The 22,057-nt window shown below is 54.5% G+C and overlaps 9 protein-coding genes across 9 annotated transcripts in view; 4 read left to right on the top strand and 5 right to left on the bottom strand.

Annotated features, from left to right (window-relative positions):
• Nucleotides 1–174, top strand: part of VTN49DRAFT_2332 (uncharacterized protein) — a gene marked incomplete at both ends in the record, with an annotated part of 1,673 nt that extends 1,499 nt beyond the window's left edge. The window contains one exon of the mRNA XM_069410046.1: nt 36–174. Within this exon, the coding sequence (XP_069268890.1) occupies nt 36–174 (139 nt within the window). The remainder of the gene's footprint in view (nt 1–35) is intronic.
• Nucleotides 175–764: 590 nt separating this feature from the next.
• Nucleotides 765–3,466, bottom strand: VTN49DRAFT_2333 (uncharacterized protein; the record flags this gene model as incomplete). The annotated part of the gene is made up of 3 exons (XM_069410047.1): nt 765–2,905; nt 2,963–3,118; nt 3,289–3,466. The coding sequence occupies 3 exons, from the start codon at nt 3,464–3,466 to the stop codon at nt 765–767; spliced, it is 2,475 nt and encodes an 824-aa protein (XP_069268891.1).
• Nucleotides 3,467–3,543: 77 nt separating this feature from the next.
• VTN49DRAFT_2334 (uncharacterized protein) lies at nt 3,544–5,335 on the top strand (the record flags this gene model as incomplete). Its single annotated transcript, XM_069410048.1, has 3 exons — nt 3,544–3,602; nt 4,806–5,013; nt 5,141–5,335. The coding sequence occupies 3 exons, from the start codon at nt 3,544–3,546 to the stop codon at nt 5,333–5,335; spliced, it is 462 nt and encodes a 153-aa protein (XP_069268892.1).
• A 979-nt stretch (nt 5,336–6,314) lies between these two features.
• On the top strand, nt 6,315–7,751 carry VTN49DRAFT_2335 (uncharacterized protein; the record flags this gene model as incomplete). Its single annotated transcript, XM_069410049.1, has 6 exons — nt 6,315–6,335; nt 6,387–6,401; nt 6,484–6,598; nt 6,655–6,790; nt 6,840–7,477; nt 7,534–7,751. The coding sequence occupies 6 exons, from the start codon at nt 6,315–6,317 to the stop codon at nt 7,749–7,751; spliced, it is 1,143 nt and encodes a 380-aa protein (XP_069268893.1).
• An 881-nt stretch (nt 7,752–8,632) lies between these two features.
• VTN49DRAFT_2336 (uncharacterized protein) lies at nt 8,633–10,292 on the bottom strand (the record flags this gene model as incomplete). Its single annotated transcript, XM_069410050.1, has 2 exons — nt 8,633–9,533; nt 9,592–10,292. 2 exons carry the CDS (start codon nt 10,290–10,292, stop codon nt 8,633–8,635), a joined length of 1,602 nt encoding a protein of 533 aa, XP_069268894.1.
• Nucleotides 10,293–10,360: 68 nt separating this feature from the next.
• VTN49DRAFT_2337 (uncharacterized protein) lies at nt 10,361–11,159 on the bottom strand (the record flags this gene model as incomplete). The annotated part of the gene is made up of 3 exons (XM_069410051.1): nt 10,361–10,436; nt 10,496–10,583; nt 11,090–11,159. 3 exons carry the CDS (start codon nt 11,157–11,159, stop codon nt 10,361–10,363), a joined length of 234 nt encoding a protein of 77 aa, XP_069268895.1.
• A 2,335-nt stretch (nt 11,160–13,494) lies between these two features.
• VTN49DRAFT_2338 (uncharacterized protein) lies at nt 13,495–15,743 on the top strand (the record flags this gene model as incomplete). Its single annotated transcript, XM_069410052.1, has 3 exons — nt 13,495–13,594; nt 13,645–13,716; nt 13,777–15,743. 3 exons carry the CDS (start codon nt 13,495–13,497, stop codon nt 15,741–15,743), a joined length of 2,139 nt encoding a protein of 712 aa, XP_069268896.1.
• Nucleotides 15,744–16,098: 355 nt separating this feature from the next.
• VTN49DRAFT_2339 (uncharacterized protein) lies at nt 16,099–17,306 on the bottom strand (the record flags this gene model as incomplete). Its single annotated transcript, XM_069410053.1, has 5 exons — nt 16,099–16,602; nt 16,653–16,760; nt 16,812–16,991; nt 17,058–17,218; nt 17,267–17,306. The coding sequence occupies 5 exons, from the start codon at nt 17,304–17,306 to the stop codon at nt 16,099–16,101; spliced, it is 993 nt and encodes a 330-aa protein (XP_069268897.1).
• A 1,249-nt stretch (nt 17,307–18,555) lies between these two features.
• Nucleotides 18,556–20,173, bottom strand: VTN49DRAFT_2340 (uncharacterized protein; the record flags this gene model as incomplete). Its single annotated transcript, XM_069410055.1, has 3 exons — nt 18,556–19,814; nt 19,862–19,924; nt 19,978–20,173. 3 exons carry the CDS (start codon nt 20,171–20,173, stop codon nt 18,556–18,558), a joined length of 1,518 nt encoding a protein of 505 aa, XP_069268898.1.
• Between the last annotated feature and the right edge of the window lie 1,884 nt (nt 20,174–22,057).

A 22,057-nucleotide genomic window follows, 5' to 3' on the forward strand; every position in this document is an offset into this window, starting at 1 on the left:
CCCTTGTATGTAGGTGGGTGTTAAGATCATTGTAGGGATCGCCCATGGCAGGCTTATCCGATTACCATCCTAACCGGTGCGTATATTGGGTATGTCGCCGGATCCTTGATTGCGCGGACACCGTTGGTGTATGGAAAGAAGATTGAGTTTTCCGAGTCAGAGTCAGATCGATAATCGTGTGTTGCATCTACCGTTTCTTTGTACCATATGTATAATATAATGAACCCGGAATAGATACCTTGAAGTAGAAGGACGCCGAATATGAAAGATCCCGCAACAGTAGGAAATAGGTAAGCATCAATGTAACATACACGAAAATAACAATCCCAAAAGGTATAAACTAGCCAAAACGCTCAGACAGCATCGCAAACAGGAAGTCAAGTAGTAACACGCATAATCTTCACTCATTGGGCTCGGATAAACATGGATCAAGGGCACCTAGATAGTTAAAACTTCGTAGAGGGGGACATTAGACGAAAAAACAAGCAGAATAATACAGGTGTATAGGGGATGTCAAAAAACAAAACACAGGGCATCGGGGAATCATTAGCGTTAAAGCAACAAAAAGGGCAACGGAAACAACACAAAAAGAAAAGAAAAAAAAAAGGACTTCATATGGATGAGGCTGCTTCGTCATCAAGCTCGTATGAGATCGTGAGCACATACAAATCCGAAACAAGCAGCCCGCTCTAACCTCCTCATGTCGTAAGAACAAAAATAACGAAGAACAAACCAAAACAAAACGTCGTCTGCTTTTGAGTGTGCTATACCTGCCCACTACTCACTGTAGCGACCGGCGCTGCTGGCGTCTCGGTCTGCTTCGGCGCTGGGACAGTCCCGGCATCCGACGGTTGCTCGACTCCGTTCTGTGCCGGAGTTTCCTGAGCTGCTGGCTCTGTCGACGGCTCGTCTGCCTCTGGAATCACCGGTGGGGGCTGGGTGCCCGCTGGTGGGGAAATGGCCCGCGGTTCAATAGAGTCGCGAGGCTGATCCATCGACGTGGCGCGTTTGCCTTCTTTGATCACTTGGGCCAGGCTTTGGGTCGACGCAACTGACAGTTCGGTATCCGAGTGTGATGGACTTTTGGCACGCTCCGTGCTCCCCTCCTTCCTATGCCCGACCCTGGCCCTTAGTTTGTCGACCTTGAACTTGTCAAAGAAGCCACGTTTCTCAGGCTCCGGCGAAGTCATGGCCTCTCGGGGCACACTCGCGGATCTCCCAACGTCGGTATCCCGGCTTGAGGCGATATCGCTACTCGGATCCCGGGAATCATTGGCAAAACTCCGCCGAGGATGGCTCGAGCTGCCAACGGAGCTCGTGCTAAACTCCGCACCGTTGTTACCGGCTACGGAAGGTGGTGAGGATACCGATTGCACCAAATCCGGATTCCGCTTCGTTCGGCCCATTAGCCAGCTGCGCCGGTTCTCTTTCTTGGTCGCTGCCGCCGCGGCCTTGGATCCGTCGTCAGGATCGGAATGATCCGTGCACGACGACCTTGAGTTCATCGATGGGGTTCTGGTTCCATTCGGCCTCAGCGTGCTCTCCGAGTCCTGGTGCTGGTGGTGGCTACCCTCGTTGGATGGCACGGGCAGAGTCTGACCTTCCAAATTAGGATGCAGCGCAATCTCCCCCGATTGTCCGGCCACGGACGACGGTGCGTGTGACGTTGGAGGTAGAGTAGTGGCCTCAGCACCACTAAGCGATTGTGTGGAACTATGGGCACTCTCATTCACACTGCCCGGAATGCGTTTTTTCCTCAGCCGATTCGGCTGTCGACCCTCCTTTGTCTCCAAGTTTGGTTGAGTCCTTGCAAAGAAACTGGATAGCTTTCGTTCCCGAGTCGGTGTGGAGACAGCCGAGTTGGAAACCAGAGCCGGCGCAGGAATACTCGGCAACTCGTGCGGTCGCTCCTTCTTCGCCGCTTTCTGGTTCGCATCCGCGGCATTTGACGGCGTTTCCTCCGCGGGAGAGGGCCGGGAGCGATGACTGGGTGATCGGGATGCGGGCTTCCCGGTTCCAGTATCAATCGGCGGAGGGTTGCGGCCCGTTTTGGCCGGCGTAACAGCCTCCCCATTGCGATTCAATGCGGAGAGGCCAAGACCGCCGGACTTCTTCGATGGAACGGTATTCCGGCGTCTGAGTGTGCCTAGAGCGGACGAGGAGGCTCCCGAAGTGTGCCCGGGACTAGATCCTCTTGAGGTAGAAGTGGACACATTTCGGCGTAATGAGTCGTAGTTTCGGGTACTGCCTGTACCAGCGCTCGCTGTCGATGCGGATCGCCGCACACCCGGTGCCGCGGTCTTGGCAGGCGGTGGGTTGGCCGGCGCGGACGATGCAGAGGCGTTCTGAAGCTCCTCGACCGTCTTCGGGTCGGCCGCAGTCCCGTTCATCCCGAAGAGGAAGTGGTCCTGGTTCTCGATCAGGAAAATCAACACGTCTTGGCTCAACTTGTACTCGTCCGGGGACATGTCGTGCGAGGGGTGGGAGAGGAGGCCCGGCTGGAATATCGCCGAGAGATTGGCGGACGTCATGCGGTTCTTTTCAGATTTGGAAGCGAACACTGCAAGCAAGTCCAAGATATACAGTAGCAACTGCTTGTTCAGCGGTGGGAGTTCCCGGATCAGTTGCTGGAACTTAGCTACCGCTTCCTCATGGTCGAACCCGTCACTCTTGCTGGAATCGTAGTTCCGCAGGGGTTCACGGAACCGCTCATAAAACTCGAGTGGAACGATGGGTTCGGGCAGCTGGTTCAGATATCGACGAAGGATGTTGGCAGCATCGTGCACAGTATAACCGCTCCAATCCAAGCCCTTACCATAGCGCTCGGGAGAGTCGAAGATCTCCTGCAGTTCTTTGATGCGTCGGGCGGAGCCGCTTAACCGAAAGATGCCTTCCACTTCGGTGGCTAACTCGGGCTGTCAGACATGATCCGCTTTGGCGGCGAGGAACGGCGGCGACTCACCCTGCTCCTTTAGAAACATGCCACACTTGGCGACTACTATCGGTACATAGCCGTAGATAAAACTTTCTCCTTGATCATTTGTCAAGGAGATGGCCACGTTGGCGTACTTGATGCTGACATTAAGCGGCACCCCGAAGATGCCCTTGTGTTGTTGCCCTGCAGCGGATATTAGCAATGCGCCGTCAACAGGAATAATCGTATTAAGAGGAACCAGGGAAGAGCAATCTGAAAAAAGAAATATCTCGCCCCTTTGGGACAAGTCACCAACGAAGCCCCGATGCTTCCAGGTAGGACGAGCGATTTGTAGAAATCTAGCGCACTCTTACCTTTGTCTTCATCCTTTTTCGGATTCCACTTGAATTGCTTCCACCAGGAGATCAGATCACGCTTGGTGGGCGCGGCAAGCGCATTTGATGACGATGGTTGCTGTGGCTGTTGCGACTCGCGCGAGGCATTCTGCTGGGCGGTCGAGGATAGATTTGGCTGGGAGTTATCTGTCGGCATAATGGTATCGGGGAGCAGCAATGTCGACAGAGAGAACACCTAGATTTCGCGACGACAATAGATCCGGACTCGTGGCAATGATGCCCGGCAACGGGGCCGGAGATGGCCAGCCGTCGCAAAATGAGTGGATGCGATGGTAAAGGCGTGGCCCGAAATAGCAGGCTCAGAGTGTTTGCGACACACCCATCCAAAGCTAATGTCGCAGACGAGGCTTGACGATGAGAACGAATTTACAGGCGAAGTCTGAGGGCGGAATTCGTTCCGGGGATGACAGGCTGCTGAATAAAATCGCCGAAAATTGGCACAGCTGACACGGCGCGACGCAGGCCTGGAATAGGAGGCGCGGCGATCAGATTGAGGATGGTCGTCGGCAGGATGAGTTAGGGCGATGCGGGAGGACTAGCCTCAAGACACGAGGCCGCGAAACCAACCACACAAACCCTCAAGATGCACGATGACGAGAAGAAAACGCGCCCAAAAGTGGTCAACTGGCGACGGATATCCCCGTATTTCCTGGATGGAGATGGACGCCTTTCAGAGGTTTCGCCGTCGTCCCAGAGTCACGGGAACTGAATCCTGGACGGTGGTGTGGTGCCTGAGGCCACAAAGCGCCCTTTGAGTCTGGGGCGGGGCGCCCAGACTCAGACAGGTAACCCGCCTTACGAATTGGGATTAGTGCCAGGCGATCGACCGTTTCATGAGCCTAAAATATCTTCGAGTGTCGCTCTAGGAAGGAGCCTAGTTTAACCCACCCATGCCTTTTCCATGGATAGAGGTACCTGGTCTCGATCTGGCAGGTTTCTTTTCTCTTAAACGACTCCGCAGCACCGCACAAACCGAGTCTCTGACATCTAGACCAGCGTGGAGTGCTTCATTCCGATGTTTCAAAGAGGGAGATATTACATTCACAGTGGGCTGGGAATTCTCTCGTACGAGTCAGTTCGATTCAACGAGGGCAAGACTCAGCTCTTCAAGAGCCATCAGCAGATGCCTCATCTGTCTAAGACCGGGGTTCCCTAGTCGTCCATTAAAAAAGTCTTGGACCTCATGCAACTAGGCCGCATACGACAGCCAAATCCTACAGGGGTGCCCCCGGTGTTGGATCCTAACCTAAAATCCCACCCTCCACGGGCCCGTGAACAGCTTCTTTTTCGTCAGTTGCTTAAAATGGCTGCAAGTCACGTGGAACTGATTATAAGCCTTCCATATGCCAAGACTTGTGTGTTCCGTAATGGGTTAGATGGTGGTTCTGTCATGTGACCACGCTAAGCCTAAGTTGGCCGCTCTATCTGGGATCTGAACGAGCAAGAAGATTACGCTAGATATTTTCCACCTCAAGGCAAGAGCAACAACGAAGCGAGCAGTGCGTCTGTACGGGATTTATTTCTTCTACGGGATTTCAAAATGGACGGGTATGGCTGCCGCGGACCTGCCCTCTCATTCTCTCGCTTGCTGACCCGAGCCTACGCGCATCCAGTCTGAACGCAGCCGAGCAGCGCGAGCTGGCCGCTCGCATGGAAAAGAAGCAGATGAAAGAGTTTATGACGGTACATTCAAGTTCCAATGCTCGACCGTGATGGTGTTTTGATCCGATCCGTTTGCATCGGTTCATGCGGTTCGCGAAATGATTTTGAAGCGAATGGTGCTGACTGAATGGGGACTTTTGTCGTGCAGATGTATTCTCGTCTTGTCCAGCGATGCTTCGATGATTGCGTCAATGACTTCACAACCAAGTCTCTGATCTCCCGAGAAGAAGGGTGCGTGCTGCGCTGCGTCGATAAGTTCCTCAAGGGCTCGCAGCGGCTCGGCGAACGGTTCCAGGAGCAGAATGCGGCGTTGATGCAGAGCGGGCAGCTCCCGGGACGGTAAATAGAGTCGGCCTGGCGCAACTGGGCGGATAGGCTACGTTGGGAAATTCATGGTTATGGCTTCATTCAAGGCGCTATCCGTCGATCTCGGATGATCTCTGGTCGGGGCAGTAAGGCAGCATGTCCTCCCGGTCCCTCATGTACATCCCGTGATGGCACGATATACCAGCGGGCAAACAGTTCTCTTCTCTGATGTGTACTGTACCATAGACTTGCTTATTATCTGCATGAAAGGGTTTAGTGTCGACTTTGATCTATTCGGCAATTGCCATCCAAACCGCACCGGTCAGACGGGGCCACTCTTTGTGATTAAAACGCAATATGTATTGCTGACAGAGTTGTCACACGATGATCATGATCCCTAATTGCTTATTTCCTTTGTTCCTCAGGTAAGGGAAAGGAATGAATGGCCGGAAAAATTTACCCGATTCGGGTAAGATCACTATCAGCATTCGATTTCCTATAGTTTTTGATCAACTGCAAGTGACTTTATCGGCTTCCGGAATCTGGAAAATATGGTCGATTTCAGTGGGACTCAAAAGGCAGGGCGTTAAGATCATGTAAACATCATCGTCAAATCAGCTTTGGCCATGCTCAAATACAGAGAAAATACGTCAATGACATGGGATATCACAGTGTAGTAAAGTATAAAGCTGTGAGGGGAAAGCGGAATGCGCATTGTCATTGCTATGACTTCAAGAGAAAAATGAGCCCCTCAAACCACACCATCTGATTTCCTAGAAGGCACGCGGAATCGTACCCCACCACCGGAGCCGGCATCCCCTCACTCCTCATCTCCAAGCTCTGCTCCCCCACTGTGCAGTTATATAACCAGCGACCCGATCCATTCCGCAGACTGTTCTCTGTTCTTCGGGCTGTCCTTTCTATTCCTCACCCTCGGCTGATATTCCTCTGAGTGGAAGAACCCGGTTCTATATCTGACTCGCGTCACCTTCCGCGCATTTCCATACATCGTCAAAATGGCGAGCACCGCTGGAAAGGTAAGTTCGGTCTTCATTCCGCTCCGCAATACCGCATGCTGACGGTCCCAGACCATCACTTGCAAGGTAAGACATGATTCCCTGTTCCCAAGAATGCCCGGAAAAGACGCGCGGAGGGAACGGACGCTCAATGCCGAGGTCATAATAGGCCGCCATTGCCTGGGGCGCCGGTCAGCCGTTGTCGGTGGAGGACGTTGAGGTTGCGCCTCCTAAGGCCCATGAGGTCCGCATTCAAATCTACCATACCGGTGTCTGTCACACAGGTGCGTGGACTTGCCCGTACCTGGTAAAGCTATGCACTGACAAATCCCACGGATAGATGCCTACACACTCTCGGGCAAGGATCCCGAGGGCGCCTTCCCCGTGATTCTCGGCCATGAGGGTGCGGGCATTGTCGAGTCGGTGGGTGAGGGCGTGACCAACGTCAAGCCTGGTGACCATGTCATTGCTCTCTAGTACGTTTCCACGGAGAACTCGGAGGGAGTAGCAGGCTAACATAATCAGCACTCCCGAATGCCGAGAATGCAAGTTCTGCAAATCGGGCAAGACCAACTTGTGCGGCAAGATTCGGGCGACACAGGGCCGAGGTGTCATGCCGGATGGCACCACACGATTCCGCGCGCGAGGCCAGGATATCCTGCACTTCATGGGCACGTCGACGTTTTCGCAGTACACCGTGGTGGCTGATATCTCCGTCGTCGCGGTGACCCCGCAGGCGCCCACGGACCGAACGTGCCTGCTGGGATGCGGCATTACGACCGGATACGGAGCTGCTACCGTCACTGCCAAGATTGAGGAGGGATCCAACGTGGCCGTCTTCGGCGCCGGTTGCGTCGGTCTGTCTGTGATCATGGGTGCCGTGAAAAACAAGGCCGGTAAGATCATTGCAGTCGATGTGAACGACGCCAAGGAGGAGTGGGCGCGCAAGTTTGGCGCGACAGACTTTGTCAACCCGACGAAGCTGGATGGTAAGAGCGTGCAAGAGAAGCTGATCGAGATGACGGACGGTGGCTGCGACTACACGTTCGACTGCACGGGTAATGTGGGTGTCATGCGCGCGGCCCTGGAAGCCTGCCACAAGGGCTGGGGCCAGAGCATCATCATTGGCGTTGCTGCCGCTGGTCAAGAGATTTCCACACGGCGTATGTTTCCTTTTTTTTCCCCTATGCAGAAGGAACAGAACGCTGACCTTGTTTAGCATTCCAACTTGTTACCGGCCGAGTATGGAAGGGTTGCGCCTTTGGCGGCATCAAGGGCCGCACACAGCTGCCCGGCTTGGTTGAGGATTATCTCAACGGCAAGCTCAAGGTGGACGAGTTCATCACGCACCGTGAGACGCTGGCAGGTATCAACAATGCGTTTGAGCAGATGAAGGCGGGCAATTGCATCCGGTGTGTTGTTGACAGCCGGGCATGATTGATTCCGCCAGTAATGTGCTTTTGTCATGCATGTATAAGAATGTTAATGAAAAGAAGCCATTTCCGAGTTTATCCTGAAGATGTAATTGATAGTCGGATTGTATATAGCATTTAAGTCAGCCTGGTTGCGGCTGATCTGATAAATAATCGATAGCGGCTCCCAGGGTCCTCTCTAACTGTGCACAACGCCCAAAGTTGATGTCCAACGAGGATCCAACAACGCCAATCACCTTTTTTTTTTTTTTTTTTGGAACAGATTCCATCGATAAACTGCCCCATGCATTTTGCAAGGGAGGTTTGGGAACCATGGCACAATAACTACTATTCATATCGGTACGTTCCTACCAACTGGTCGAAAATATATTTAATGCGCCCTGATGCACTTGTAGACATTGTAGTATCCTCGCACAGTTGGCATGAGGCGGTCAGGTTTAAGCCCATTGCTATGTTTCTAGTACTTACACATCCTCTCTGCCACTGGGAAGACGATCAAAGCGTTTTTGAGTCTCGGAGGGATGTTGGCCAGACCTGTGACAAACATCAGTTCTTACTCTTGGTGGTTAGGAAGTTTGCGATCTTTCGACGAATCAAGGGACTACCATCTTCCTGATTGATTTACTGGAGGAAATATTTTGCCGAGATGGTCCAGGCTGGAATCATAGTGATGGGCTGTTGCTAGATTTTGAAGTGGCTTGCGCAAGGGAGTTTTTTTTTGAGTCGATGATCAACAAGGTTGTTGATGTTGGCAATCTACAACTCAGGACAAGTTCATGACAAAAAGTCATTTATTCATATCTACATACATCTAGAAGGCGTAACAGATGAACCAGTCATCACGTCAAATCGTCATAACCATAGTCATCCCGTCTATGCCATCATTCAAGCAAAGAGCTTGTGCTCCAGAGTCATGTCGTTCTCGGGCTGCAGACCAACGCAAGCACGGAAGATGTTGAGCATGGCGTTGCGCTGCTTGGCCAGAGCGTTGACGACCGGAGTGCCCGGCGGGGTCATGGGCGCCTTGAGCATGTAGCTGAGGATGCTCAGGACGCTGTGGAAGCCCTTGTAGTCCTCGGCCTCCTCGGTCTTCCAGCCGACACGGGTCATCAGCTCGGCGACGACGACCAGGTCGATGATCAGCGGCGACGCCAGCAGCGAGTCCTCGCACGAGTTGAAGATGGAGATGGTCTGGTGGCCACCCAGGAAGATCTCGGCGTAGTACTCATCCAGCGCACGCTTGTTGTCGCCCACGGCCGGCATGTACTTGATCACAACGGTGTGGTCGGGGTGCTCGCCCTTCTTGTACAGCAGGTGGTTGGCAGCAACCATGTCGTCCACAACGTTGGACTTGGAGATCTCCTTGGAGCGGAACTGCTTCTGGGAGCTGAGGTTCTTGCCGTCGTTGTTGCCCAGGTGGTTGTAGCTCGCGATCGAGGTCAGCTTGATACCGGCGTTGATCAGGAAGTCAACCAGGGCCGACTTCATCTTGGTCTGGCCAGACTTGAAGTCGTCGCCGCCAATGAAGGCGTTGTGGCGCTCGGCCAGCTGGATGACACCCGGCACGAAGGTGTTCTGCGGCGAGCCGTTGATGAACGGCGCGTTCTCCAGGATGGAGGCCACGGCGAACACCGTCGAGGGCGAGACCTCCTCGTGGCCGTTCTTGATGGCGTTGAGCAGGTTGTCCGCAGTGTCGTTGACGCCGTTGAGGATGGCGGCGTAGCGCTCGGTGTTGGCGGTCCAGAGGACAATGACCTTGTCCAGGCCGTTCTTCTCCTTGAACTCGCTGTGCAAATTGTTAGCAGTTTTCTCGCCTCCGAGAGGAAAGAAGGAAGAAAACTTACCGAATGTCCTTGCGCAGGTGCTCCACATGATCCCAAGAGGCCTTGCTGCCCGGAATCACGTTGTCGGCACGGTCCTCCTGGTTGGCAGCAATGAAGTCAGGGTAGTAGATGGACGGCAGCGGCTTCAGCTGAGCCATCTCCTTGCGCACCAGCTCCTTGAGGCTGGGCTCCAGGACCTTGGCGCGGTCCATGGCATCGGCCAGGTTGAGGCCGGAGATATCCCAGCCGCCAATGACGAGGTCATTCGGGTGCACCATGGGCAGCATGTCATGGAACGGAATGTTGATCTCCTCACCGTTCTTGTCAGTGCCCAGCTTGACGGTCGAGGCCATGATCAGCGAGCCGTAGTAGTTGGCGGCGCGCTTGCCCTCGCGGGTGTCCCAGACCAGACCATAGCGGTTGGCCAGGATACCGGCCGTCACGGTGGTACCGTTGTTGCCACCCCAGCCGACCAGCATGAGACCGACCTTGGGGACGCGGCGGTCGACCTTGAAGTGGTAGGTGGTGGTCTTGGGCACGGCAACCAGCTTGTTGTCGGCCGTGCGGGTCACCTCCGTGGTGTGGTACTCATAGCGGGACTTGATGGCGTCCTCGGTGTAGACGACATTGGGCGACTCGACGGTGAACAGACCAGTGGGACGGGAAGCCACCCCGTTCACGGCACCGTTGACGGCCTCAGATCCGTTCGCGTGCGGAGCCATGGTGATGGGTAACACGAGAAAGACGAGGGAAAAGAGCTAAGAAAGCTACAGGAGCACGAGAGCCTTTGCTAAGGGTTTACAAGACAATCCGAAGCTCCTCCTCGAGCGGACGAGCGTCGGCGACCGTTGAAGGGGTGGTGAGCGCTATGGCCGGTGGTTAGTCCCTTGTTGCCCTTCCCGTGGAGCTGGATATCGGTGCGTACCTGTTCAGATGATTGGAGAAAATGGTGGCGGTGTTGGTGATCACCCGAGAGCGATCAATTGACTTGGAGCGTCGTTGAGCGAGAAGAGCTGCTGAAGCGCGCTGGAGAGCTTCTTTGGAGAAGTCAAGAGTTGCTTGAGGAAGAGAAGAAGAGAGGTTGACGAAGGGGTGTTGAGGGCCCTTTTATGTCTTCGCTGGAGGGACCCCGCGGGAGGTTCCCTTCAGGTCTATCACATTCCATGCATTTCATACCCACACACGTGCAGCACGGTGAATGCGCAATCAAGGCCAAAAGGGGTATGTTTGCAGTGTTGGAGGTGCAAACTCGGCGGAGCTAGCATTAAGTTTGGTTTTGGGATCGAGGATGGATATCGGGTTTTTCTCGGAATTGCGTGATACGGCGATACGAGAGAGTCTACACGACGGCACCGGGATGGCCTCCCGGAACCCTAATACTGGTCTACAGAGGGCCGAATCTCCCGGCCCTGGACTTTGATATCGCTGTTCTGAGGCCGGCAGGCGGCCGTTTCCCCCATGGAAACCCGCCTCGGTCCCCCTTTTCCCCCAGCAAAACCACTGCGTTCAGGGTGTTGACAGAGTGCCTCGGTCGGCACAGCGGGGCTCTTGTCCTTGAGCCGTTGATCTAGATTGCTCGGATTCAACATGGATGGTGCATCATCTGGTCTCTTCTTTCGCCTTCTTTGTTGTTCTTCGTCCTTCGAAACGCAGGAGGCTAAACATGCTCAGCACTTATCAAAGCCTGCATGTGAGCCGTTCGGGGATCCATGGGTGCTCGTCATCGGCCCCGCGCGCTGATTGGCCACCACTGCAGAATGCAAATATGCCAAGACGGTGCCAAGTTCCTATCTATCGGCGCTAATCCCGATATAGTTCCCCGGGTCAACGACAGTTCTTCCATGAAATGAGCTTCTCGCAATAAAAAGATATAAATTTTTGACGGCATGGAGTGCTGGACGCCAATTGATGTCCTCTGACACGGCAGAATCGGCCAAATAATAGTGAATCATAGGAAAATGAAGTCGCTGGCCGGATGGCGTGAGGTGTTCCAGGAAGATTTACGCATGCAGGATGATATCTTGGCATGTTTGCTTTTCCTTCTAGCGGCCCAATCGGAGAACATTGCTGCCCCACTCTCCACACGTGACAGTCCCACCCTGCGGCCCTGCCGCACGCCGGTTCACGCCCTCACATAAAAAAAGCAGGGCGGTTCCTGAGCCAGAATCCTCGCCGGGGAGCGCGAGAAACGGCTGGAGAGCACGGCGAGAAGTTGGGTGGTGGTGGTTTGGGCGTGGTCGGGACGGGGTGTTGGGCGGAAGGCGCGAGGGCTGGAGGGCTGGACTTCGGGAGGGGTCGGTCTTGGGAAGTTTGGGTCTCTGAAGAGGGGACGGGCGGCTGTGTCCGAGTTGGCCTTTTTGCGTCGCTCTACGCGATAGAATCGCTTCGAACTGATATTCCTGGCCCTAACGATCGATAGTCGACTATCCGAGACGGCTCTCCTCCTCTCCGACGCCTAAACGGGACATGTTACATAATTTTCATTAGGTCACTTTTCGGGGTCTCGCGGGCCGGTCGTCGGAATCGTCGGTCTCCTCGTGTGCGATTCTTGAACCTCTGCCGGCATGGCCGTATTTCGCACGGGATGAGCGATGGAATCCAGTGGTTTGCTGCTGCCTGCGTGGGCTGACGAACCCGAGGGCCGGATTCTGGCTGGACTGCGTGGGAGGAATTGTCCGGATGGCCAACTACCCTGTACAGTAGGTACGGGAATTGGGTGTCTTCGGTCGTCTCGACGGACTGACGGAGGGGCAAACCACCTCGGGTGTGTGTGGCCGGGTGGCCGGGGCGACGAAAGAGGTAATCATTATTAACCAGGACGAAGGATTAACTTGTGTTATTGTGCACTAACTTAATAAATTGGACCAAAACACAATGTACCCTCGCGAGTCTCGGTAATATCAACGCGAGAAACAGTTAATATCTCTTTTATCGACCCCGTATTATCCGACACCAAACCATCACCACCGGAATCCGTTTGTCCCGTCCAGGGTCCATTGCATCGACAATCATCGGGGCCATGATGGGGAGGTCCATCGCGCGGTCAGACGCCAACCACGAGCACGGATACACCGTTATGTAATAAAACGCATAACTAGTTATTCCCACGCACTTTGCACGCACTCTATTTCATGCAGATCGACATTTCATGAATCACCAGTTGGCCCCGGCGACATGACTCGCAGTCGCTCTGGGGACCCCAAATCCACCCTGCTCCATTCACCGACGCGGAGACGTGGCAACCAGGCCACAGCAGTTCCCAATGGGGTTTAGCGCCGGTACGGAGTGGAACTCGACGCGGACCCTGAGTGGCCCTGACGTCTTCTTCCCCCCCGTCCAAGCGAGAGAAACGTTGGAGCCGCCAGCCAATCAGCGGCCAGACGCGATACCTGTTCCTCACGGGGGCCGTTCAGGGGCTAAACACCAGTTGTCGGGCCAGTGTGAGGACGGGCAAAGACTGCGACAGGGACTGCAAAGAGATTGCAAAGACGTCCAGAGAATGGCCGTGGCGCGTCGTTTGCCCGCCGTCATCGAGCGTCCCGCGCCAGAGCGATGCAATTGACGCGAAACAACCAAGACTGATTGATTCATTGTCTCTTTGTATCTTCCGAATCCGTTGAAATAGGAACTTTGAAGACAGCCCTCCACAAAGGGTGCACGGGCTGCTCATGTCCACCGACGTTTATGCAACATCGCGAGTAGCACCGGACGGCGATCATTTGTGTCACTCGCGAATTGCGATCCGAGTCTGAGACACGGGCAGTCGCTGTCAGGGTCGGCCCGTGGGAGCGTCGTTGTTATTGACACTCGGGTCGCCGGTTACAACAAAACGGCATCGACGGTGGTCTGCGGTCGTGTTCATGGTTCGATTTTTCGGCTCTTCGCAAGGCTCCGGGAGAGGAACCGAGTGCCACAGCCGGCACCATGGCGACCGACATGGATGAGTTGCTGCCCACCATCAAATGCTCGAATTGCGGCGCCTCGGTCGAGATTTCGGCCATGGGCGACCATGTCTGCCCGCCGCGTAAGTCCAGTCCTCCGAAAAATGACGGCGCAAATGCTGATTCGAAGTAGAATCATCGACCAGACGAGAATCAACCACGAAAACGGGCCGAAACCCGCCCCAGATTGATCCCCATGCAGCGAGTGAGTGAGACAGATGGCACCACAGTCGATGCTGGATTGCTTGCTAATCGAGGATGCCAGACCGACCCTTTTTGCGGCCGGACTTGCCGACCCCAGAGAGCGGTGGGAATCAATCAACATCGATCTTGACAGAAATGCGCTCGCCGCGATCACCTCTACGTAGCTATACCTCGCCCCTATTCCGGGAACCCGATTCTCCCGATTCTCTAGACTCGGGACCCGCGTTTTCACCCTTGCTAACACCAAAGCGGTCGGCAACGTTCGACGTGGATCAGAGACCGCACGATACAGACATGCGGCCAAATACGCCCCGTTCCCCCAGGCAGACGGAGCAGTGGGACTCGCGTCCCGCAAACACACACAGCCGGACATTCTCCATCGAATCGAGGAGCACGCACTACTCATCGAGCAGCCGAATATCCACGGCGAGTTCGGTGCGACGACAGCCCTCTGGCGGGCTTCGTGGCCCGCGGAACGTTATGGACGAAGTGCCCCCGGTCCCTGTTGGCCCGCTGAGGAGCTTTCGGCCTGACTCGCAGAGCAGCGTGCCGGAATCTGCCATCGTCTCCAGTAGTCCACCCAAGTTTGGCAACCTGAGCCAAATGACCAACCAGAGCGGGTTCGATATGGGCTCGTCCAGGGATTCAGAGTTCTACGATGACAATGTACCCAAGCCAGGGCCACTCTTGCGGTCTCAGGCAGCGCCGGAGTCCCCTCCGAATGACGGCCAAGATTCGCAGAGGAGCGACAGCTACAACCCATCACATGGGCCGATGCATTCTGCATCCGGGCACAGGAGCCGAGGTGAAAACGGGAGTGTGTCCAGTTTTGCGAGGTCATTAGGGCTGGAGAATAGCGGCTACCACACTGCGGGCGATTCGACATCCTCGACGCAATCCTCCTCGGACAACGGAAGCACCAGCTCGGTCTCAACTCCTCCGTCGACCCTGGACGGCAAGCCCTCGGATCTGGGCCAGATCGACTCGATGCTGCGAGATCTGGAGATGGATCGGAAACGGTCACCAACGATGTCCAGCAAGTCCAGCAACGATCCTGACCGATCGCGTCAAACGGGAATCCCCAAGATGTACGACCTGGACTCACCGACCGACCCGTCGCTCAACAACAGCACCATGACGTTTCTCCAAAATGGCCCGGCCAGCCCAGATGTCCCTCCAAAGTCGCCCATGCGGCCCAAGACGCCGTCCAGCAGCGCGGCCAGCCCACCAATGGGAGATCCCATTCCGCGGCCGCCAACAGCCTCGGGCAACAAGAAGCGCTGTCGCGGCTGTGGGCAAGTGATTGTCGGCAAGTCCGTGTCTTCGGCAGACGGCCGGTTGACGGGACGATACCACAAGGCCTGCTTCGTCTGCTTCACCTGCCGCGCTCCCTTCCAGACGGCGGACTTTTACGTTCTCGACGACCACCCTTACTGCGCCCAGCACTACCACGAGCTCAACGGGTCCCTCTGCGCCACCTGCAACAAAGGCATCGAGGGACAATACCTCGAGACCGTCGAGCCCGGTGGCGGGGGTGGGTCCAAGTTCCATCCGAACTGCCTGACATGCCGCACCTGCCGCATCGTGCTGCGCGGAGACTACTTTGAGTGGAACGGCGAGGTCTACTGCGAACGGGACGCCCGACGTGCCGCCATGATGGCCGCTCCTCCGCCGCCGTCGCCGTCGCCGCAGTACCCGCCGTATGGATATGGCCCTCCGCCTCCGCAGGGCGGCCGCGGCCGCCGCCAACCGACCATGGCCTCGTCGCCCTTAGCACGATATCCGCCGGGCCCGGGCGGACCCCCTCCTCCAGGCCGCGGCCGGGGCGGACCACCGCCCCCACGCGGCGGCCCCATGGGAATGGGTCCTCCCGGCCGCCCCGGTCCAGGGCCCCGAGGCCCACCGATGATGACCCCCGGCGGACGCCCTCCTCCTCCTTCAGGCGGCGACCAGTACCTCGCGCCAGGCGCCCCCGGCAGCGGCGTTCGACGCTTCCCCGAGCGGCGCACAACGCGGTTGATGGGATGATATCTTTCTTCTTTTCCACCGAACGATAATTTCTAATCTTAATGGCTTTCCCCCCCTTTCTTTTTCTGTTCTGGAATGCATACGCTGTATCATTATTTTACCTAATTCTCATGTGGATATTGGCCTGGCTTTCTGTTTCTTTTATCCATTGCTATACCCGGTCGTTTTGGTCTTTTTTTTTCCGTTCTTCTCTTTCATTGCTATTCATTGCTATCGGATATTGGATGGATTGTTGATTTATGTGCAGTCATGTTGTTGTGCATAGGGCGTGAACGAAATCGATCATTTACATAGCATAAATCCTCGATATCAGATCTAAAGAGGGGGAATCACTGTAGGGCGAATCATTCTCTAATTACTTCTTCTTCCCCCCATCCTTTGCTCTCGCCCTGAACAACACCGTCTTTCGCAGGACCACCTTCTGCACCAACTCCGGCCCAATCGCCCAGAAAACGAACCTAATAAACCACGTCACCAGTGCCAATACCACCCACTCGCGGAACCCAATCCGGTCCTCCTCCCGATGGGGAATATCTTCTTCCGGCCATCGCTCGCATAGCTGGCGGAAGGAATACGGATCGTCCGTGATGACACCGTCGACGCCGAGACGGATGGCGCGGCGCATGGCTTTGGGAGTGTTGGGGGTCCAGATGAAGACTTGTCGGTCTTGTCCTTGCTGACGATGGGCCGCGGAGATGAACTTCGGGCCGAGGTAAACGAGGGAGTGTAGTAGGATGTTGAGGTGGATTTCCGAGGTGTTGGGGTCGCGGAGGGTGCGCTGCGCGAGACCCGTGTCGGGTGTGATGAGGACGATGCGGAAGTCGGGGAGGTATTTGTTGCAAAGGGGGTAGTAGTACGGCTAAGAATCTCAGTTTCACAGTTTTGAGATGGTGAAAGGGTGAGACGTACCAGCCAGCATCCAAGCATGATCCTCTCCCGCCATGGACGGCCTGCCGGGGGAACAGACTTGATTGTCTCTGCGATCAGGGGAACGATAGTTGACGCATTGTTCGTCAACTTCATATCAATTCAGCCTCGTGTATCCTCCAGCGGGAAAGAGGGGTCTACCTTGATATCCAGCAACACCCAAATCTCGTCCAACTCCGGGCTCGCAAGGTACTCGAGTACATCTTTGAAACGCGGCATGGGCTCATGCGGTTCCCGCACGGTGCGCAGCGTACTGAGATAATCCCAATCACAATCAGGGATCTGTCTGTCGACTCCATAGCATCTCTCGAGCGAGATATCCTAGACCATAGAGTCAGAGATTTCAAACATGGGGACAGCTGTGAAAGCTCGAAGTAGTGGTTATACATGTGATATCACCACGACACCGTCGCGGGATACCTGCAGATCCATCTCGAGTGCATGGCAGCCGGCAGCAATGGCGCCTTTGAAGGCGCTGAGGGTGTTTTCCGGGAAGCGGGCTCTGTAGCCTCGGTGGGCAATGGTCTGAGGAAGCCCATTGGTTTCACCTAGTTGAGTCAGCGAGGTTTTCTTCTTTATAGTTGATTTAAACCCACTCTTCAGAATCATTGGGGAGCTTTCTGTTGGTTCACCCATGTTTTCCCTGCTTTTCCCTTTGACGAGCCGGGACGCGCTGCTCGATATTTGAAGGAGTCAACATCTAGGCAGCTAGAATTTGTTCCTGTTCTATGCTCCATGCAGGTCGGAACTGAAGACTTCCGAAGAACAAAGGAGAAATGAGCAAGCTTGCTGATCTGCGGAGATAAGCTCGGACTCAAATCTACCCGGCTTGGTATGACCTGCCGAAATACGAGTAAAACGATTACCGTTTGTGGTAGCGTTCTAGTAGGGCCGGCAGCAGCGATCCGGTTCCGACCCTAACTTCCCCGGAGAAGCCCTAGAACCCTGAACCAATTGATCGTCCATGTGCCAGCTGTCAGCCACGCCCTACAATTTTGATCAGATTAATCTCCCAGCATCATTCAGCACCGCTGCGCTTGTTGTGGCTTCAGAGCCCAGAACGGCGGAGCAGCAACGTGATAGCTAGCTCTTGCTTGCTCGGTAGTTGTTTTCCGAGGTCGGAGACCGCAGTGTCTCGGCATACTGCTGCCTTGCATGCGGTTCCGATGCACTTTGGCAAGACAACATGGCGGGTCCAAAGGGACTTGCTCTTGTGAAACGAAAGCAACGAAGACATGATTGACCAGCGATATCGATTGTGAAACATCGCAAAACCCCCACGGTTCCTGGTGGAAGTATGATACGGGTAGTATCCGTGCTCCAGGGACGCGCCCCCCGCAATGACTTCTGTCATTTAGTCGGCAAGAAAGTGCTGGTAGAGTCAGGTTCAGGAATCTCAAGCCATGCCCCTGGAGAAATCACGTTTTTGAACTTATCATTTTGTTGAAAGCTCGGGATGTCATCGCCAAGAGTGTCTCAGGAAATGCGGGGAGAATGCACGCTTTTGGTGGACTGGCAGTCTGCCAGGGTTGCATGAGTGTGACAGTGAACACTTCAATCGAGCTCTTTGGCTGACGCCACAGAATGCTTGAAGAATGATACGAAAGAGCCGTTCGACCGAGGAAATGGTTCAGTCTACGCTTATCCAGATATACGGAGACGCGTGGGATGCAATAATCGCCGCTCGAATAGGAAGACCCTGTTTTGTATCCATTCGTATTTGGCATCTCAAAGCTACAAATAGCAGTCAAGCACTAGCAAGTTTGAGTCTAGCGTGGGGGGAACTGTCAGATGGCAGGTTCATCGTATCCGCATTTTCGTAACTATCGTAATATGTAGATGGAAATGTAGAATAGATGAAACTATATCCACAATCGTATCCATATCACAAGAACCACCGGAACTCTGGCACCTTAGGCCCATCCCGGAGCCGTTCCGTAGGCACGTCCCGGGCCGTAATCTTGCGGCCATCGCGGCGATTGCGCCGGATGTTGTCGAACAGCATGTACAGCCCTAGCAACCCGGCGGTGGTAGCACCCACGCCGCCGAAGCAGGCTACGGTGATGAGCGCTGGCTCATACTTGGGAGCATCCTTTGCGCGGAAGACGTTGCTGGAGACCAGACCCATGAGGTTGGCCAGCGGCACGCCGATACTGGTCAGCAGCACGCGCTGACCTTCGTGCGCGGTGTTGTTGTTGTACCATGTGCTGAGTAGAACCGACGGAGCGGAGGTACCCCAGGTCATCATGAAGCAGGCGTAGTAGGCGAGCTTGATCTGGGCATTGACGTCGTCGATGGCGGCGTAGATAACGAAGCCGCACAAGGTCAGGAGGAAGCCCAGGACGATGAACGGCGAGCGGAGACGCACTGCGTCCGAGGAGAAGGCGAGGATGAGCAGCATCACCGCGCCCGTCACGTTCGGTGCAACTGTGTACAAGTTGGTTTTGACGGTGCTGTAGCCGAGACGCTGCACGATCTGCGGCATGAACAGCGCCACGGCCTGGATCGGCACACCGAGGCAGATTTCAATGATGAGAAAGGCGTACGTCGTGGGCCGCTTGAGAATTTGGAGAGCATCCCGAAGATTGAACTTTTCGTTGACGATGGACGAGGAGTCCACCTGGATCCGGTGGAAGGCGAGTCTCTTCTCCTCTTCGTTCAAGAAGCGGGCCTCCTGTGGGTTCTTGGGCAAGTAGAAGAATGCAAAAATGGCAAAGACGACCGTAAATGCGCCCTCGATCAGGAACAGATACCGCCATCCGGGAAGTGAAGTGTTCTCGATCTGGAACACGCCAAACGCCAGCAGGCCGGAGAAGGCATTGGCAATGTTGGAGGCCGCGTAAAAGATGGCCAATCGACGGGCTAGCTCCCCTCGACGGTAAAACGTAGTCAGATAGTAGATCACCAGGGGGAAGAATGCCGCCTCCGACATGCCCAAAAACCATCGGAGAGCGAAGATGCCTGAGAAGTTATACGCTGCCGGCGACAACAACGTGCAGGAGCCAAAGCTGAACATGAGAACCGAGAGCACCCTTGAGGGACTGAACTTCTTGCCCAACATGGCGATTGGCGGCGCGAACACGACAAACGGCACGAAGAAGATCGACAGCAGCAGGTTATACTGGTCGTCCGTCATGCCGAGGTCTGAATCATCAGTCATGGTTCGTCCCGTTCCGGGGAAAAAGGTATACCTTTGCTCAGCCCATCAGTTTGGGCATTTCCCAGGTTACCCTTGTCCAAAGCATTGCACAGGTCTGAACCACCATCAGCATCCACTTCTCTTTTCCCGGCCTTTCGGAGGACTGACACATGAAAGCTAGCACCGGCAAAAGACGGCAATCGAACTTGAAACATAGTGCCCGCTCGGCCTTGTGATCAACAACGCGCGCAGTCTCTCGCAGAGAATCGACGTGCCCTAACTTCGTGGAATCGCTCGATGTTTGCTGGAGCTCGGCGTCCTTGGCTTCAACGCCATTCTCCAGATCCTTCAGTTGCCCAGACATTCTTCTCTGGCCAGATTCTTGGTTGAATTAACAGAATGCAGCCACTAATAAAACACTTGAGCAAGTAACTGGCCCAACAAGGTGGACAACTTCAAGGCCGATGGAGGTAAATCGGAGACGCTCCCACGTCCACGGTCATGGGAGTGAGGAGTTTATTAAATAGGACAACTGGCGCTAGGTTATCAAATTCCACTAAAGCCGGGACACAAGCGCGGCGCCCAGGGCCAAGGGAAACGTCGAGACTACACGGTCTACTAGCCGTTCTGCACCATTGCGCAGATAGGCATGGCCTGGCCGCCTGCAGAGAGCTTCCCTTTGAAGACGGAAGTGGAGCCAAGTTGGGGGAAGCTCCCACAGCGGAAGATGGGGGAGCGCCGCGATAAGGCGATACCGTTGCATTTGGATTTTGCCCATTCGGGTTACGATTACTCGGGGCTGGATTAAAGCTGGCGATTGAATCGACAGCGTGGGGGTTGCGCGTGGGGAAAGCAGATATGATCACGTTCTGGTGTTGGCTGAGATTATCTCAAGATGAAGTTGTAGGTGTAATTCGGAAGATAGTGACTCAAACTTGCTGGTCTTATCTCGGTTCATTCCAAAACTGATTGTTGGGGTGCATCCTGTCATTTTCAATGCTGCCATGGCAGAGGTAGGCGAGTTAGATCTCACCAGACCTGGTCCATCGTCTTGCTGCCGGATCCGATCGACATAGGTTAATACCTTCCTCTCTTGTATTAATACGGTAATCTGCGGTTGTCCCAAACTTCATTTGGAATGGCTTTCTCATTCTCATGGTTGTGATTCGCTGAGGCTGTAAAGTTCATTCTGCTCTAGCCAATCACACGCCAGAAGCTCCTCAGCTTTAATCTGAGTCATTCAAGTTTTCAGGTCAGATATTCGAGCAATTTTCCAAGAAAAACATCATCCATACATCTCAGCTTGAGAGACTCTATTCGATTTCTGGCAATTTCACGTTCGAACTGAGTCGTCGTGCTGAGTTAGCCAGGATTGTATGAGAATGGCTTGCCGACTGTTCTGATTGGCTACGGTTAGGAAAAAACTAACCCATGATTGGCTCGGTGGTCCAACTCCACGTTACCACGTGATTCAGATCTGACTTCGACCTACACTGGGAGAGGCAATGTCTGGCACAACCATTTTCACCATGACCGTCAGAAACCGAACCTTGACGTCAAAGTTACATGCGAACCGGTATCATTTGCCTGGCTCACTGGTTGGCTGGAGGATCATGCCCAATACGCAAGGATTCCAGCATCTGCAGGGGGTTCGATCATATTGATGAAGTTTGATATGGGGCAGACGAGCCGAGCCATTGAAGAAGCTTTCTTGACTTCAGGGTGCCGAGAGCGGATGTTGGATCGCCATCCCCGGATTATTTTTTTGCAACCACCTCGAAACTCTAAATTCGGCTTCAGAACCCATTCAACCATTTCATGCGGAGAGTATGGAGTGCGCCGTGCGGATGAATTTCCCCCACAGAAAAGATGCCTCCTTTCCCGCTACTTTTCGGCTTTCCTCATACAAAATAGCTTAGGCCATAGCGATGCTGAAATCTTGAAATTTAATCCAGCTTGGCAACGTTGAGCGTTCACGTCAAACATTCCAAATAATGCGCGAGACATAGGCTATTCTACGCACGATAACTCGACATTCTGCGATCGCGCGAACGGCAAGATCCTTCCCTACACCGGTTGCAATACAGGGAAGTACATCCGAATTCAGATCGTTTCGCTCAGCATAACAAGCGATGATTCAAGTTACCGAAGCCGACCAAGGATTGGCCGACCAAGGCAGGGGCATTCCCAGAATCTCGGGAACTCTGTTCAGGAATGTAGAGAATTCGGCGAACTATGCTCCATGAAC

This window comes from Thermomyces lanuginosus (assembly GCF_041956635.1).
Source record: "Thermomyces lanuginosus strain ATCC 200065 unplaced genomic scaffold VTN49scaffold_27, whole genome shotgun sequence".
NCBI lineage: Eukaryota > Fungi > Ascomycota > Eurotiomycetes > Eurotiales > Trichocomaceae > Thermomyces > Thermomyces lanuginosus.